This window comes from Chlorocebus sabaeus, chromosome X (assembly GCF_047675955.1).
Source record: "Chlorocebus sabaeus isolate Y175 chromosome X, mChlSab1.0.hap1, whole genome shotgun sequence".
Classification (NCBI taxonomy): Eukaryota; Metazoa; Chordata; class Mammalia; order Primates; family Cercopithecidae; genus Chlorocebus; species Chlorocebus sabaeus.
The window spans coordinates 105692114-105709650 of NC_132933.1; the positions used below are offsets into that span (position 1 = coordinate 105692114).

Here is a 17537-nt window from a genome sequence, read left to right on the forward strand (position 1 = left end):
CTTATTTTGTTTTTAAAGAGCTCTTCCTGAGTCATGTTCTGGACTTTTATAAGCTGAGAGCCTACTCTATTAGCTGGGGGATTTGCTGCTGGAAAACAGTCATTCTCAAGCCAGAAACCTGAGTTTATTTTATGTCTAGATGTTCTTAGTGAGAAAAAGAAATTACTATTCAAATATTTTTTTAAAATACTGATGTCTATAGCCATAGGAATACAAAAGTATATATATGGGACTTTTAGTGTAACTCTGTGAGCTTCTTTATTAGACAATAACTCCCTGGAACCAATATTAACAAGATTAAAAACAGGAAAATCTTAAAGGAGAATGAGTTACTGATATAATATCAGCTCCCCATTAACTAGATTCTGCAGTCTCTCTTGTCAAGCAGTTAAACTGCCTAACAAATCTGCTGGCTTGGATAGTGGTTGGGGAGACAGGATATGAGTGGGATATCCACATAGCTAAAGAAATAAAAAAAGGCAACCATAAGAAGAAGAAATGTCTGTAAGCCCCAGTTTAATTAAGTTAGTGTACATGTAGCCACTGAGGAAATACCAGCAACTGAAGGACCAGGCTAGATGACAAATCAAAGTTTGAATAAAGAGGGTCTTTGGCAGATGTTGAGTGTAAGCCCTGAAAAGAGCTTCAAAAAGTAAAGGGCATTGGCTGGGTGCGGTGGCTCATGCCTGTAATCCTAGCACTTTGGGAGGCCTAGATAGGCGGATCACCTGAGGTCAGGAGATCGAGATCATCCTGGCTAACACAGTGAAACCCTGTCTCTACTAAAAATACAAAAAAAAAAAAAAAAAAAAAAAAAAGAAAAAATTAGCGGGTGTGGTGGCAGGCACCTGTAGTATCAGCTACTCAGGAGGCTGAGGCAGGAGAATGGCGTGAACCTGGGAGGCGGAGTTTGCAGTGAGCCGAGATTGCGCCACTGCACTCCAGCCTGGGCGACAGAGCAAGACTCTGTCTCAAAAATAAAAATAAAAATAAAAAATAAATAAATAAAAATTAAAAAAGGTAAAGGGCATCTATCACAGTAGACAAAGAGCTATTGCTCAATTTGTAATAGCCTACATGTAAACAACCCAAATACCATCAAAGGAAAATGAATAAATCAGAGTATATCCATACAATGGAATATTAGCAATAGAAAGGAATAAACTATTGATACATACCACAACATAGAGTGTTAGCCAGACCGAAAAGAATACATACTGTATGAAGTTTAAAACCAGACAAAATTAATCTATCATGATCAAGATAAAAATGGTTATTCTTGGGGGACAGAGACTGGAAAGTGGGCACAGAGGATCTTTCTGGGGTGCTTTATGTCTATTTTTAGGTATTTGATGTCTTGGTCTGAGTTGTGGTTACAGATACATACAAGTGTAAAATATCACAAAACTCTACACTTAAAATTTGGCATCTAAACATAAGTTTTACCTTAAAAAATCCTGCTGCTCACACCCTGGTCTTTTGTGTCTCTCCTCTCATACAAATTTATCAATTCATACATGATATACCCAAATATCGTGTACATATTTGGGTATTATTCCAAATACCACGGGATACCACCTATATATTAATCAGCATGGGCTTACATGTACGTGTGCATCCAAGACGGATCTGAGGTAGCTCAAGTGGAAGTACCACTACTTCAGAAACATGGGCAAGCATGAAGCATCTCCATACTAAGCCTGAATCAGTCTGAATGTTGTGGGGAACAGGGACACCCTGGAGCAAATGGTCTCACAGGCCTGGATGAATTCTTACCTCTGGGATCCACAGGGCACAGCTGACATGAGCCCATTTAGTCCCTGTCTTGGTGGTCTTCATGGCTCCACCTTTCTTTGGACATAACACACATTGCGGATAAATGCCCAGGACACAGGAGCGACACAACCAGCTGCCTTCTGGGACCTTGAGGATGCCATAGCAGGCCTGGAGGTACGAGGAGGAGAGGGGAGAATGGTCAGTACCTTCTCACCAGGGTTGGTATCTGTTCTGATACACAGTCACAGAGTATCCTCCGCTTTTGGGAGAAAGGCAAATAAGGCTGAACAAGTTTATATCCAGTATCGAGTGATTTAAAAATACTCAAAAAAGCAACTTCCACCATCTGTCCTAAGATCAGCATGTCTGTCCATGAGAACTGACTTTAAGGATGATAGAACAAGACTAGGAGACACAGCCAACCATTAGCCCAACTGTTATCTAAGTGTTGTGATTACAGCATTTTTTTGGTCTGTTTTCTAAAGCTTCTTCAATGACTATGTATTATAATTAGTCAAACACTTATTGAACATTTCCTAAAAATCATACACTGCTGTGATCAAGAAAAAAATGTTAGAAAATAAAGAGAATGAAACTTCTGAGGAGCAAATGAACTAACGTTTATAAAAAGCCTATTAACGCCTAGTGCATAAAAAGTACTCAGTAAATCATAGCAATTGCTTGCTTGGGTTGAAGAAAGAGACTTGTGAATGAATCTTGAATAGAATATTACACTAATCACAATAATTCATAACGAGTTCTGGAAGGTGCTTCAAATCCTTTATGGAATGAAGTTGGACAAATAAATAAATGAATTACTGTGAAAGACTGGAGATTAGTTTGGGAGACATTCTAGACTTCCTTTTTGCTATCCCCAATTTTGCCCATCATTTCCTCCTTACTGCTCTACTCTATTAGAGACTAACTGATTCAATATGGCAGCTTCAAAACTTGTCTGCCTCAGGAGATTCACCTGCAGCTCAGATTCAAGTTATAACAGTTACCATAATATCTGCCCCCCACAACCTGGTCCTTTTCCAAACTCCTTTTTTCCATGTCACCACCATTCTTCCTATCTTCCAGATCCAAATTCCTAGACTTGTATTATTCACTTTCTTTCATCTGCTGACCTGGTGCTTGCTATTCTCCCTACAGTGGCCCCAAAACTCTGACCTTCCTCTCCATCCTCACCACTTGCTCTATCCAAGTTCTCATTATGCCATGCCTGGATTGATTAATTTCTGCATTTTCTTTTTCCCCCTTTGTACCTTCAACCCTTCCTCTACTTGGCTGCCAGATTGTCCTCACTAAAAGAATCCATACCATTGTACAGTGGCAAGCCCTTTAGATATTCCTTCTACTCTTACCTGCCCCCCACCATCCAAACTAGGGGTTGGCTGTTTTCCAAGGTCTGTTTTATAAAGCCAACAAGCTAAGAATGGTTTTCACATTTTTAAAGGGTTGTAAAGAGAAGAACATGTAACAGAGACTGTATGTGGCCTATAAAGACTGAAATATTTACAGCGGATCCTTAAAGAAAAAGTTTACTGGTTCCTTATCTAAAGCCAGCTGCTCCTTGTACCTCACTATCCGATCTCATGCCCCACTATACCCAAACACAGGGCTTCTGATTTGGACAGGCAGGCCTCCTGGTTTTCTCCATAACTGGTCATTCTCATTTTCATGTCCTGTCTAAGCAGTTTCCCTGCTCTACATGGTTAACTGTTCTTTGCATAGTTGGACCTTTCTCACCCTTCCAGACCTGGTTCAAACTCCAGGCCCCTCCAAAAAACTTGCTTAGGTCACTGTAGCCGCTTGTGTTTGTCCCACTGCCTGACTCCCGCCCTCCACTCCATGCAATTTCCCTCACCAGGTACGCAGTCAACATCATGTGTTCTTTATTTTTATTATTATTATTTTTGAGACAGGCTCTTGCTCTGTCACCCAGGCTGGAATGAGGTGGCATGATCTTGGCTCACTGTAGCCTCGTAGTGAGCCTTGGCTCACTGAGCCCCTCCTGGGCTCAAGCAATCATCCTACCTTAGCCTCCTGAGTAGCTAGGAGCACAGGCATGTGCCACTCTGCCCAGCTAATTTTTGTAGAGACAGGGTTTTGCCACACTGTCCAGACTACTCTCAAAATCCTGGGCTCAACTGAACCACACTTTGGCCTCCCAAAGTGCTGGAATTACAGGTGTGAGTCACAGTACCCGGCCAGCACCATGTATTCTTTTTGTCTACATTTGCTGTCATGTTTCCTCTCCTCAGTGAGATGTAAGTAATTTTTTTTCTTTTAATTAACCCTGGCCTACAGAACTCAATGAGATTTTAAGGTCACTAGAGGTAGAGCTGTTATCATCAATTTACCTGAATGCCCCCTATGCTGAGCTTGAGCAGGTGGTTGGATAGAACAAATGTGTTTAGCTCAAGAATTGAAGCTGGACTCTAGGTAGGCTCCTCTCACAACAGCAAGGCATCATTTTATAAGGTTTCTAACCTTTAAAGCTCTTTGTCTGAGGCCCAGAATGTTTGCTAGGAAATGAAAGCAAGCTTCCTCCCTAAAATAGAGTCTCTTTCAGACTGGAAGAGAGGTCAGAGGCCAGCTCCTAGAATATCCTTTAGCTCCTGGTCAGTTTATTGGGCAGAACATCATTTACTGAGCCCTTTTGTGGACTTACTCATGGTCATAAGATCATAGATACATGTAAAAGGACTTGGAATGGCCCTAACTTTCACATTTTTTTTTTTTTTTTTGAGATGGAGTCTCACTCTGTCTCCCAGGCTGGAGTGCAGTGGCGCAATCTTGGCTCACTGCAATGTCTGCCTCCTGGGTTCAAGCAATTCTCCTGCCTCAGCCTCCCGAGCAGCTGGGACTACAGGTGCGTGCCACCACACCCAGCTAATTTTTGTATAGAGACGGGGTTTCACTATATTGGCCAGGCTGGTATCGAACTCCTGACCTCGTGATCCACTCACCTTGGCCTTCCAAAGTGCTGGGATTACAGGCGTGAGCCACTGTGCCCGGCCCAACTTTCACATTTTTTAAAGAAAAAATGGTAAATTCATTGTTAAAATCTAAAGGCTACTTATGTACACATCTCTTCTAAAGTACTGACTATAAGTGTATTTTTGTCACTGAAGAACAAACACTGAAATGTAATATGGTGTCAGTAAAGAAGAAAAATCATGTTTAATAAATTCAGATGTCAACATGTCCCCATTCTGTTAGGGAGTAAACCAAAGCTTCCAAAGCATTTTAAGTCACTTTTCAGCCAACAGAGGGAGCTCTAAGCTAAGTATCTCTTTAGAATCCCAGTAAATATACTCACTTTGGAAGAATCTCTTATGTGAAACTTTATAGGGTACCAATGTCCCAGCTTTAATACATACCAGTTTACATTCTGCAAGGTCTGGTCAGTTATTGTCATCTCATCTCTTTCTATGTGAAAAAGGGGCATCATTTATAGTCATTACCGGAATCGTTTTCAAGACTAATAAATAGCATTGGAGATAATTATGCTACATTTGATTTTGTTAAAGAATCTGAGAATACTTACTATTTTGTCCCAACTGTAAAGGACAAACATAGGAAATATATACAGATGACCTTTATGCTATTCCTTTTAAGCCTACTACAGATCCACAATCATTTATCTGAAACCTCTAGGGTAAGAAAAATTAGGAAATTCAGAATTGCTCAGATCTTAAGAAAGTATATATATAGTATATGGCTTAAGCCCCCAGTGGGACCAGGGGCAATGCCATATAACCAAACACATTAATAGTTCTCTAACAAAATATATGAGTATTTACATAAAATGGATAAGGACTACAAATGGCCTCATACTGGGTGGGTTCTGGTATTGTCCTCAAATCAGTTCTGGTGTGAAACTTCAGCAAAAACATGTGGTTTTCAGAACTTTATAATTTTGGAATTGCAGAGAAGGGACTGTGGGCTTGTATCGTGAGATATAATACTTAAGTTCATAGTTAAGTGGTAAACATTTTCTGCTGTCACTTAAAGTCTGATATAAATGCCAATAATTGGTAAAGTAAAGACAAATTTTCAAAATTCACTTTGTTAAAGGTAAATGAAGAAAAGGACCCAATTGGTCACATAATTGTGAGTACCTTTTACATACAGGTTGGTTAGGTTAGGTGGCACAGGGAATTAAAATAATCTTAAGCCCTGGTTTCTATCTGCTATGTTATCTATTCTAATTATTTTAGTCATTTTATAGCCAGAATGATCTTTCTAAAATACAAATCACATCCTCCAGGGTTGACAGGACAGAACTGAAGTTCCTTAGTTTGTCAGAAGGTCCTTTACACACGTCTCTTGTATCCCTCTCCACCCTCACTCTCCATGCCTTCCCTACTCTGCTCTGCCACTTTATAGTTTCTGAAGCCTTCAGTTGCCTCTGACATACTTTGCCTGCTTTCACTACCCTGTATGAACATTTCTCCTCTGCCTGAACACACATTGCTGGTTTACTTGACATCTCCTTTTGGACATTAAGATTTAGCTTGGATGCTACCTCTTGGAAGTTGTCCCTGACCCTCATTTCTCACAGATGCATTTCCACAGCAGCTTGGACTTATATCTATAAAAACACTTGGCATATGATGCTAAATTGGCAGTTTCCTTATATTTCTTACACCAGACTATGATCTCCCTGGGGGCAGAGACCATGTCTGCCTCTCTTCATCACTGAGTGTGTCCTCAGCATGCAGCACAATCCTGGCCCATGGAGTACTGTACCTATTTGCTAGATAAATTAACAAAATGAATGAAATATAAACAGGTTCAGAAGAATGAAAAACCACTTAGGGCAAGGGAGTTCAAGAAAGGATCTGAACTAGACCTTGAAAAATATGTAATTTTTGATAGCTGGGAGATAGGAGGAGGCATTTACAAATTGGAGTGCAGCTGAAACATGGGAGATAGGACAGTGTCAGGAATATTCATCACTGCACCTTGAGTAATCTTACTTTGTTGGAGCATAGTGCTTGTGGGGGAAAAAATGGAAAGAGCTGAGAGGAGGGTTGATATCATAATCATTATTAATTAAAAAGGCAGTGTAGTAGAAAGAATGACAAATAACCAGCTTGGGTAAAGTCACTTCACCTCTCCTGGTATTGTGTAAGATTGAAGAGTTACACAGTCTTTTGCAGTCCTAAAATTCTGTGATCTTTAAAAGTGGGGTGGACCTTCTTAGGAGTGGCATGTTTAGGGGATGGGGGAGGGTCCTGAGTGCCAGGATAAGGAGTCTGGACTTCTATTTGTAGGAAGTGTAAACTCACCAAGGTTACTGACTATGGGTGTAACCTCATGAGGCCATGGAGATTTGAAGGCAGAGGAGAGACCTCACACAGGCAGCAATGAGATCCCCCTGGGGCAGGGGCCTAGGGGAGAACTGAACAAGGCAATCCCAATGGTCTGGGCACAAAGTGACACAATAAAGACCTGGGTTTAGCCCCATGGGGTAAAGTTAGTCAGCAAGTCATCTTGGTGGTCATAAGAAGTATTGTTTCTAGAGGAAATACTGAAGAACAACCAGGCCAAATCTTTATTTTCACCCTTAAATGCAAGCTGCTACCCAGATATGGGTGCTAGAGATCATCACTGAGCTTGAGAAAGGCTGACCGTAGGGAGGTGACGGTCTCCACTCTCACTAACCTGATGCACACAGACGTTACACTTATCACAGAACACCATATCATTCCCTTCTTCACTGTCTGGAGACCGGCACACATCACAGATCACATCTTCATCATACTCTATGCCTAGCCCTTCCTCTGTCTCAATAGCATGGTTCATATTTTCATGGCAATGGCGTTCCAGGACTTCTACTGTCTTTTCCATAAGATTCTCATCAACTGGCCCACAACCTGCACAGAAATACAAACAATCAATCAACCCATCAGTCAGCTGTCATTCCCAAATCACCTACTGTGAGCCCAGTGCAGGAGTGGGTAGGATTCTAAGGATAAAAACATCTCTTTCCTGCTCTAAAACAACCAGATTTCAAAAAATCTTTTGCTAGTACTACTCTAAAATTTACCTATAATCATGTATTAGTGTTTGACACATGAAAGGAGATATACATTTCACCATGTTCCTTAGAAGATATATTACTGACCCTTTCGATTTCTTGTCCAAATTCTAGCCAGTCTCCTCTTAAATCTCTATTTTCTCTTATTCCCACTGTAGGAGGACTTTCACCAAGCTTTATAATTCTGGACACGATCATTTGTAGCATAGTAATTAAAATCACATAACTATTTGGACATAATAATTCATTCTTAGCAAGTTAGCTTCAATGAGCATATATAATGATTATACAAGGAAAATTTCATATGAAAATGTATGAAGCCCATAATAGAAAATTCTAGGTCCTACGTGTAGGTGATTACACATATAAAATATTTTGTTTTTCAAATATAACTTTTAAAAAAATCTAATAATATTTTTCAATGGCAAACTATAACAACATATAAACCTATTAATATTCACAAAGCTCTAACTTCAATTCTGAAATTACCTTCCTGATTCCTTTTTCCAGCTATATCTTTATTTTATCTTAGCCTTCCACACTTACTAATCAAATTTTGTGAGAGCACTTATGTATTTATTCTAACAACTTGTAAACTCAGGAATAATCCTCAAAATGATTCAAAACAAACGTACCCAAGTATTCCACTTCATTTGTAATATAAGATGTCCTAGGAAACTTTAGAATTCCACATAAACTATCATTTTAAGGTTGTGGCTACTTATGAAACCAAAAACTGTCCAGGCCTTATGTTTCATTCTTCCAGCCAAGACAAGTTACACAGTTTTTTTTTTTTGGAGGAAAGGAATATAGTGTCTGGTTACAAGAAAACTTGGATTAAAATTCCAACTTTACCTCATATTAGCTATGTAAACTTTGACAGGTTATTTATCCTCTTTAGGGCTTAGTGTTCTTATCTATGAAATAAGTATAATAATAAGAAACCCACTGATTTGTTGTGAAGCTGAGATGAAGTAATTGCTTAGTATGGTGCTTAATATGTAGTCAGCACTCAAAAAAGTCCTTAATTCATAATACGTTTAATATTGTTTTTAAAAAGTTTACTTTCAGCTCTTAGATACCTCACTGCAATATCATTCACCCTAAAGAAAAGCTTGAGATACTGCAATCCTCTTTTAAAATTCTTCCAAGCCTAAATGCAATGTGGTATACTGGATGGGATCCTGGAATAGAAAAAGGTGGTAAGTGGAAAAACCCTTGAAATCCCAATAAAGTCTGAAGTTAATAGTAATGTACCTGTGCTGGTTTTGTAGTTTTGACATATGTACCATGGTAAAGTAAGATGTTAACATTAGGGGAACTGAAACTGTGAGGTGTATATGAGAACTCCCTGTACTAACTGCAACTTTTCTGTAAATCAAATTATTCCAAAACAAAAAGTTTGTTTAAAAAACTCATCCAAGGAGAATTAGTTACAAAATACCAAAGGAACCTCATAATAAGGTAGTTTCATGCCAAAGGCAGCCTTGTAATGATTGTGATATCTATGGATATTATATGCATTATGAACACAAGCGCACATTGAGCCATGGATCCATTTGATTATGTCCTCATATTCTGATTTTACTTCTCTGTCAGTCTTTTATTCCCTTCTCTTTGTGGTTGCCACCCTAAATTTACCACTCCCGTCTCCTCTTAGGGGGCAGAGCAAGAAAAGACAAAACAAAAAGCTTTAAAAAATCAAGGAATAAGGACTGGTTACCGGCAGAGTAACTATCATTCCCCATGCCAAACTGATTTAATATAATTTTAGTTTTTTATTCACGTGCATTCAGATACTAGCCTCAAAAGAAAGAAAGGAAAAAGGGAGGGCAGGAAGAAAAGAAAAACCACTGATCCTTATACTAACAATGAACAAATGTGATTCAAACAAAAATGAAATAAAATGTGATTCAAACAAAATGAGATCAAATGTATCTTTCACCATATCTTATATGGAGACTTAAAAACAGATGAACAAGAACTGTGTGTAAGTATAAAATGAGTTATCTTTCAGCCTAGCATTTCTCAGTATTGTTGGTATGGTATTGTATGGCACACATTTCCTTTAAAAGCATTAATTATGTTTACTTTCATATGTAAACATACATTTATTTGCTTTTGTTTCATTTTATTTTTTGAAAATTGTATGACAACTCTAGAACTCTGTGGAAGTAGCTAAGAACTGCTTTGTGAATGTTTTGCCCTAGGCCTGCAACTTTTCTTACAGACAGCAATCCTGCATTAAGGGGTACTGTCATAGCAATCTGTCAGTTGCAGTGGTGCTGCTCAACGCTGAAATTGGAGATTCTCTCCAACCCCCTGCCAGAGGGGCCTCTACTTCTGGCCCTGCTCACTGATCACACTGCTTTTCAGGCCAGGAACCTGCCCCAGAATTCTCAACCAGAAGTCCAATCAGCAATGGCCAATCAGCTATGGCCACTCTCAAACTTCCTGAATTGGGAAACAACTTCATGAAACCTACATGCTATCCTTGATCTGTGCCATTAACCATGAATAAGGAAAGAAAAGGTCATATTTAAATGTTATTGCTCTATTTCTATGTATGCATTTGAAGAAATATCTAACTGAAATAAGATAAAATCAACAAGAAAAATAAATGAAAAGGCCAGAAAAGAAAGGAGGCAACAAAATAAAAAGCTAAAGGGTTCTGATAACTTAAAAAAAAAAAACAACAAAATATGAGTTAAGTCACAACTTACTTGCGAGAAAAGAACTTACCCATTTCTGCAAGGTCTTCATTGAGTTCCTGAAGCCAGAAGATGTCCATGTCATCTAGGTCATAGCGGCAAACAGATGCTGCCAACTCCATGATGTTGATGTAGCCAGGCTCTGTGGTGTCTGGACTGGAGCAGTGAATATACTTCCGGGGTCGGATAAACAGAACGTCCTTTACCTTCTCAGCTATAATCCTAGAAAAGCAAGAGAAAGACAATGATAACAATCAACAAATGACAGATTCCAGGCACTGAACGGATGGCTAAATGCCCTCTGGGAGGTATGGCAGATTCCCTTCTAGAAAGCAAATGGTTTTACAAATTTAGTTTTGTCATACGCTGTTAACTCACTGACTGCTAACAATATTCTTTATTCACCCTCATGGATCTTGGTTCCCACCATTCTAATTTTTAAAAAAATTTTTAGAGACAAGCTCTTGCTCAACCACCCAGGCTGGAATGCAGTGGGCAAGGTCATAGCTTACCACAGCCTTGAAGATCCAGTGATCTTCCTGCCTCAGCTTCTCAAGTAGCTGAGACTACAGGCACATGCCACCATGCCTGGCAAACGTTTAAAAAGATTTTTGGGGGGTAAGAGACGGGGTCTCACTATGTTGTCCAGGCTGGTCTTGAATTCCTGGCCTTAAGCAATCCTTCGAACTTGGCCTCCTAAAGTGTTGGGATTACTGGCATGAGCCACCACGACCAGTCCATTCATTCTAATAAAATGTTGTCATGTTAGTGTGTTCTTGGTACAATGGCCACCAAGTTTATTTAGAAGAGGAAACCTGGGAGGGGGTGGTATCTGCACAAAGGCACAGTCAGATCCCATACCAAAGATATATTTCAGCCAAATTAATAATTTTCTGTCATGGAGACAATACTGGATGGTGGTAAAGAAAACAAGCTTTAGTTTCACAGAGGCTTGTTTTTTTCTGCCACTCACACGGTGATCTCAGGCTTTTATTTCTTTGTTTGTTTATTCATTTATTTTGAGATGGAGTCTTGCTCTGTTGCCTAGGGTGGAGTGCAGTGGCATGGTCTTGGCTCACTGCAACCTCTGCCTCCCAGGTTCAAGTGATTCTTCTGCCTCAGCCTCCCAAGTAGCTGGGATTACAAGCACCTGCCACCATGCCCAGCTAATTTTTTGTATTTTTAGTAGAGAAGGGGTTTCACCATGTTGGCCAGGCTGGTCTCGAACTCCTGACCTCGTGATCCGCCCACCTTGGCCTCCCAAAGCGCTGGGATTACAGGCATGAGCCACCATGCCTGGCCACTTACTTTATATAAGGTTCAGTTTTCTTAGCTAAAAAGTAAGGATAACAATCATTAAATATGATAAAAAATAATATCTAGCAAAGACATGGAATCAAGCTAAATGTCCATCAATGATAGACTGGATAAAGAAAATGTGATACATATTCACCACGGAATACCAGGCAGCCATAAAAAAAAATGAGATCATGTCCTTTGCAGGGACATGGATGGAGTCAGAAGCCATTATCCTCAGCAAACTAACACAGGAACAGAAAACCAAAACCTGTATGTCCTCACTTATAAGTGGGAGCTGAATGATGAAAACACATGAACACATGGTAGGGGGAACAACACACACTGTAGCCTGTCACTGAGGGGAGGGAAAGCATCAGGAAGAATAGCTAATGCATGCTAGGCGTAATAGCTTGGTGATGAGATGATCTGTGCAGCAAACCACCATGGCACACGTTTACTTATGTAACAAACCTATACATCCTGCACATGTACCCCTGAACTTAAAAGTTGAAGGGAAAAAAATGTCAAACTTGTAGGACTATTATAACAATTATATAGAAAAAAACAGATAAAGTGTTTGGCTTAGTGTATAGTAAAAATAGACGCTCAATAACATCATTGTTATTGTTTTTATATTCCTTATTATTTTCACTATTTATGCAAATGAGTTAAAAGCCAAGAGGCCATGGAGCTATGCACACTCAATCCATTTCCCATCCATACACAATAGTAACTATAAATCTAAGCTCAAGCAGACTGATATTTCCCCTCACCCTTCCTGACATCCAAGAGCTCAAGGCAAGGAAACCAGAGAAAAAATAAATTTTTTTCACACCAAGTTATTATTGGTAGTTTAAATACTGTATGAGGCCTCAGAAAATTTAACCAAGAGAAAAATCTGGATTACTATTCTGTGGCAATTTTAAAGAACAAGGTGGGCCATCTAAAAAAATAAACAAACACATGTATGTCATAAAATAATGAAAATCATTTCTCCAGAAGGCTTCTGGAGCCAGTTTTCTTTACTCTAGAGTCAACATCACATATATGGAAGGATTTATAAACATAAACATATTCCAATGAATACACAAAAAATATACACAGGCATAGTCCACCCTATAAATGTAGAGAATATTGTCTCCTAAGTATTCTTCCAAAGCCTCTGATTCCAAATAATGAACCTGAATAAAGCTAATAACAACTACACACATTTGCACATTTTAATTTTTCTACCATATGGAGTTTTGAAAGCCAAAGGGAACAAATATTTGAGGAAAAATGCAGAAACCTCAAATATTAATTGAAACTAAAATTTTGGGAATTGCTGTTAGAGGCCTGCTTCCAACTGAAACATATCCAACTAAAAAGGGTAGGACAGACATATGAATTCTTCGGAGACTATGAGATTAAATATGTCATGTTTCTTTAGTGCATGGCCTAGAAGGGAGAATATCCAATTTTTTGTCAAGAGTTACCTTTTTCCAAAAGGAAGACCATTTTGCTAACTATTCGTCTCAATTGCCTCAAATTCTACAAGGAACAAGGTAGGCTATAAATGTTTTTCTATAACAATATGCTCATTAAACTTCTGGAAGAAAACAGAGGAGAATATATTTATGACCTTGGGGCAGGCAAAGATATTTTAAGTAAGACACAAAAGCCATTAACCATAAAGGAAGAGACTGAAAAATGAAACTAGAACTTCTGGTTATCAAAAGAGACAATTAAGAGAATAAAAAGGCAATCCACGGGACAGGAGAAGATATTTGCAATTGAATATAGACAACAAAGGACTTATATCTACAATATATAATAAACTCTTACAAATTAATTAGAAAAAGACAACCCAATTAAAAGCTGGGCAAAAAACTTAAATAGATACTTCACAAATAAGGCTATCCAGATGGCAAATAAACTTCAAAAAGGTTCTCAACCTCATTAGTTATCACGGAAATGCAAACTGAAATTACAATCACTATTATCTACCAGAATAATTAAACTTAAAAAGACAGTCCAAAAATTGAAAATACTAAATGTTGGTAAGGAAATGGAGGAAACAGATTATCTCTTATGCTGCTGGTGGGAGTGTGAATTCGAACAATCACTTTGGCAGCAGATATTATAGCTGAACATACACATACCCATGGTCTGGCAAACCCACACTAGGTATATACTTAGCAAAAGTGTACACAGATGCATACCAAATGATGAATAAAAAGGCTCATATCAGCATTTTTATGGTATGTAAAAACTGGAAACAACTCAAATATGTATCAAGAGAAGAATAAAAAATATGGCATATTCACACAATGCATGACACAGACGTGAAAATTAATGAATTACTACATCCAACAGCATGGATGGATGGCAAAATCGTACTGATGAGCAAAACAATCCAGTCTCAAATGACTGTATAATGTAGGAGTCTATTCATAGGAAGCTCAAAAACTGTCAAAACTGTTACCTAAGGTGAGGAAGGTCAGTTAATGGCAGGGAAAAGAAGGAGGGGTTCTGAAGTGTTGGTAATATTTTCTTTTTTTTTTTTAGGCAGTTCTCAGTGGCATGACCACAGCTCACTGCAGCCTCAACCTCCTGGGCTCAAGTGATCCTGCCACCTCAGCCTCCTGAGTAACTGAAACTACAGGTGCACACCACCACGATGGCTAGTTTTAAAATCTTTTGTAGAGATGGGGTCTGTGTTGCCCAGGCTAGTCTTGAATTCCTGGGCTCAAGTGATACTCCCATCTCGGCCTTGCAAAGTGCTGGTATTACAGGCATGAGCCACCGTGCCCAGCCATGTTTTATTTCCTGATCTGAGTGGCAGATAAATGAGTGCATTTAATTTGTGAAAATTCATTGAGCTGTACAGCTTTGTGTACTTTTCTGTGTGGACATTAGACTTCAATGCAAAATTTACAATAATGATAATGACAGCAATGTCATCTCACTCATCTTTCCTTGTGTATCTTGAACTAAAGGTCTGCATCTAAGGACCGAGTCCATGACAATAAATTATATACTAAAACAGTAACACCAGGCCGGGCGCGGTGGCTCAAGCCTGTAATCCCAGCACTTTGGGAGGCCGAGACGGGCAGATCACGAGGTCAGGAGATCGAGACCATCCTGGCTAACGCGGTGAAACCCCGTCTCTAGTAAAAAATACAGAAAACTAGCCGGGCGAGGTAGCGGCACCTGTGGTCCCAGCTACTCGGGAGGCTGAGGCAGGAGAATGGCGTGAACCCGGGAGGCGGAGCTTGCGGTGAGCTGAGATCCGGCCACTGCACTCCAGCCTGGGCCACTGCACTCCAGCCTGGGCGACAGAGCGAGACTCCGTCTCAAAAACAAACAAACAAACAAACAAACAAACAAACAAACAAACAAAAAACAGTAACACCAACTACGAGAAAATATGTGGGTAAAAGATGAAGTTAATATAAACTCACAAGGAGAAATTACTGTATTTATAATGATAGAGGGGGAAGGGCTGTGAGAATCAGTGAAAAAATATGTTTGGGATTTTTGAAATGCAGCTTCAATATCTTTGAGTATATATAACATGGCTAAAGCTGGAGGAAATCCCAGGATTATCCCCCCTGGATGGGTGATTTTCTTTCTTGGCTATGTACTATGGAGAGAGACACTTTTTTTTTTTTTGAAACCAAGTCTCACTCTGTTTCCCAGGCTAGAGTGCAGTGGCATAATCTCAGCTTACTGCAACATCTGCCTTCCAGGTTGAAGTGATTCTCCTGCCTCAGCCTCCCAAGTAGCTGGAATTACAGGCACATGCCACCACGCCAGGCTAATTTTTGTATTTTTAGTAGAGACGGGGTTTCACCATGTTGGCCAGGCTGGTCTCAAACTCCTGACCTCAGGTGATCCACCCACCTTGGACTCCCAAAGTGGTGGGATTACAGGCGTGAGCCACCGCGCCTGGCCTGACACACTCTTTAAATGGTCACTAGACCATTGACCAAATCAGCAAAAGCTCACAAGCCTAGAGGCATGAGCAATTTTGTTAGGATGAGGTAACCTCAACTTTCAATTTGGATGCTTGCGTGTAAATGAATGTTGTAATAACTTTCCAGAGGACTAGCCTTTGGTGAAAGGACCCACAATCACACCTGCTCTCCAGGGAAGGCTAGTGGCTGGATCACTACTACCTCTGGCCCCTGTGGATACTGCTGTGCCAACTGAGGAGGCAATAAAAAGGTAACTGCAGTCACTCTAACCTGATCTATGGCCTCCTCCAGTGTCTTATACACAGAGACCTCTTAGTGTCTCTTCAGTTGATCTAAATATTTGGCAGGTACAGACTATGCTACATTTCCTAATAAGTGGATTAGAATCATTTGTGAACACTGCAGAAGCTGCATAAAACCAAAACCTCGTAGGTTTTGTAAAGGTTTGAAATAAATGCCTTAAAAATGAACTGGGTAAGAGTTGGGTGTGGTGGTATGCTCCTGTAGTCCCAGCTACTCAGGAGGCTGAGGCAGGAAGATCACTTGAGCCCAGGAATTTGAGGCTGTAGTGAGCTACGATTACACGACTGCACTCCAGCCTGGGTGACAGAGTGCAACCTTATCTCTAAACACACAAATAAAACTAACTAGATAGTAGTTACTATAATAACAACTCTAGGAATAGTTTCCCAAGATGACCCTTGTTCATATCACCACTCTGGGATAACCACTTCTCTCCAAGCCTCCATGACTCAATCTATAAAACAAAGGACAATGATAACCCCTGCGACAGATGGTATTTTCCAAATCCCACATTCTTCTACAATGTGACTTTGTCATCTTCATCAAGTAGTGAAGTCTATCTTCCTTCCCCTTAAATAGGGGAGGGCTTGTGATGGTTTTTGATCAATAGAAGTGATGCCATGAGAACTGCAAGGCTGGGTCATAAAATGGAATGTAGCTCCCTCCTGGTTTGCAGGAATGCATGCACTTGGAGCTCTGTGCCTGAGGCCTGTAAGAAATCTGACTATGCTGAGGTTGTTAGGCTATGAGGAAGCCAAACTAATGGGAAGGCCATGTGTAGTCCATGTTATCCAAGCCCAGGGATGGGCTGTTACACAGATATGCAGTGAATAAGGCTTCAGTTGATTCCAGTGCCCAGCTATTGGGTCACTCTCAAACTTTGTCTTCTTTGATGAGGCCCTAGACACATCATGGAGCAGAGAGAAGCCATCCCCACTGTGCCCTATCTGATTTCCTGACCCACAGAATCTATGAGTATAACATAGTTGCTCTAAGCTGCTAAGTTTGGGGGCAAATTATCATTAGCAACAGTAACTGGCACAACTGCAAAAGGACTGTTTTAAATTTTAAATAAGATAAACGTGTGTGAAAGTGCTCTGTACATTGTGCTCCTTACTGAATTCTCATAATTGAAAGTAAAAGTGATAGAATGCTGCTGCCTGAAATGGGATGAAAAAGGAGGTGTGGGAAGAAGGAGATGGGGTGAGGAGAGTACAGGGAGATGGGAGAGGCCTAGATGACCAAATACAGCAGTGGAGTGGGAGGCAGGCGTGTGTTCCCATTTATCATTAGGGGTTGTTCTTTTGACTTACTGTATGAAATATGGGTATATTTTGAAAATGGAGTTAACAGGATATCCTGTTATATTGACTATGGGATATAAGACAATGAAGAATCAAAGATGACTAAGAATTTTGGCTTAAACTGAAAAGA

At 39.8% G+C, this 17537-nt stretch overlaps 1 protein-coding gene across 4 annotated transcripts in view; it reads right to left on the reverse strand.

Moving 5' to 3' along the window:
- JADE3 (jade family PHD finger 3) overlaps positions 1–17537 on the reverse strand; it is a 149348-nt gene that overhangs the window by 24066 nt on the left and 107745 nt on the right. For all 4 annotated transcript variants that reach the window (XM_037992904.2, XM_007991497.3, XM_007991496.3 and 1 more), the window contains 3 exons: positions 10574–10764; positions 7456–7667; positions 1777–1944 (listed from right to left, as the gene is read on the reverse strand). In XM_037992904.2, the coding sequence (XP_037848832.1) occupies positions 1777–1944; positions 7456–7667; positions 10574–10764 (571 nt within the window). The remainder of the gene's footprint in view (positions 1–1776; positions 1945–7455; positions 7668–10573; positions 10765–17537) is intronic.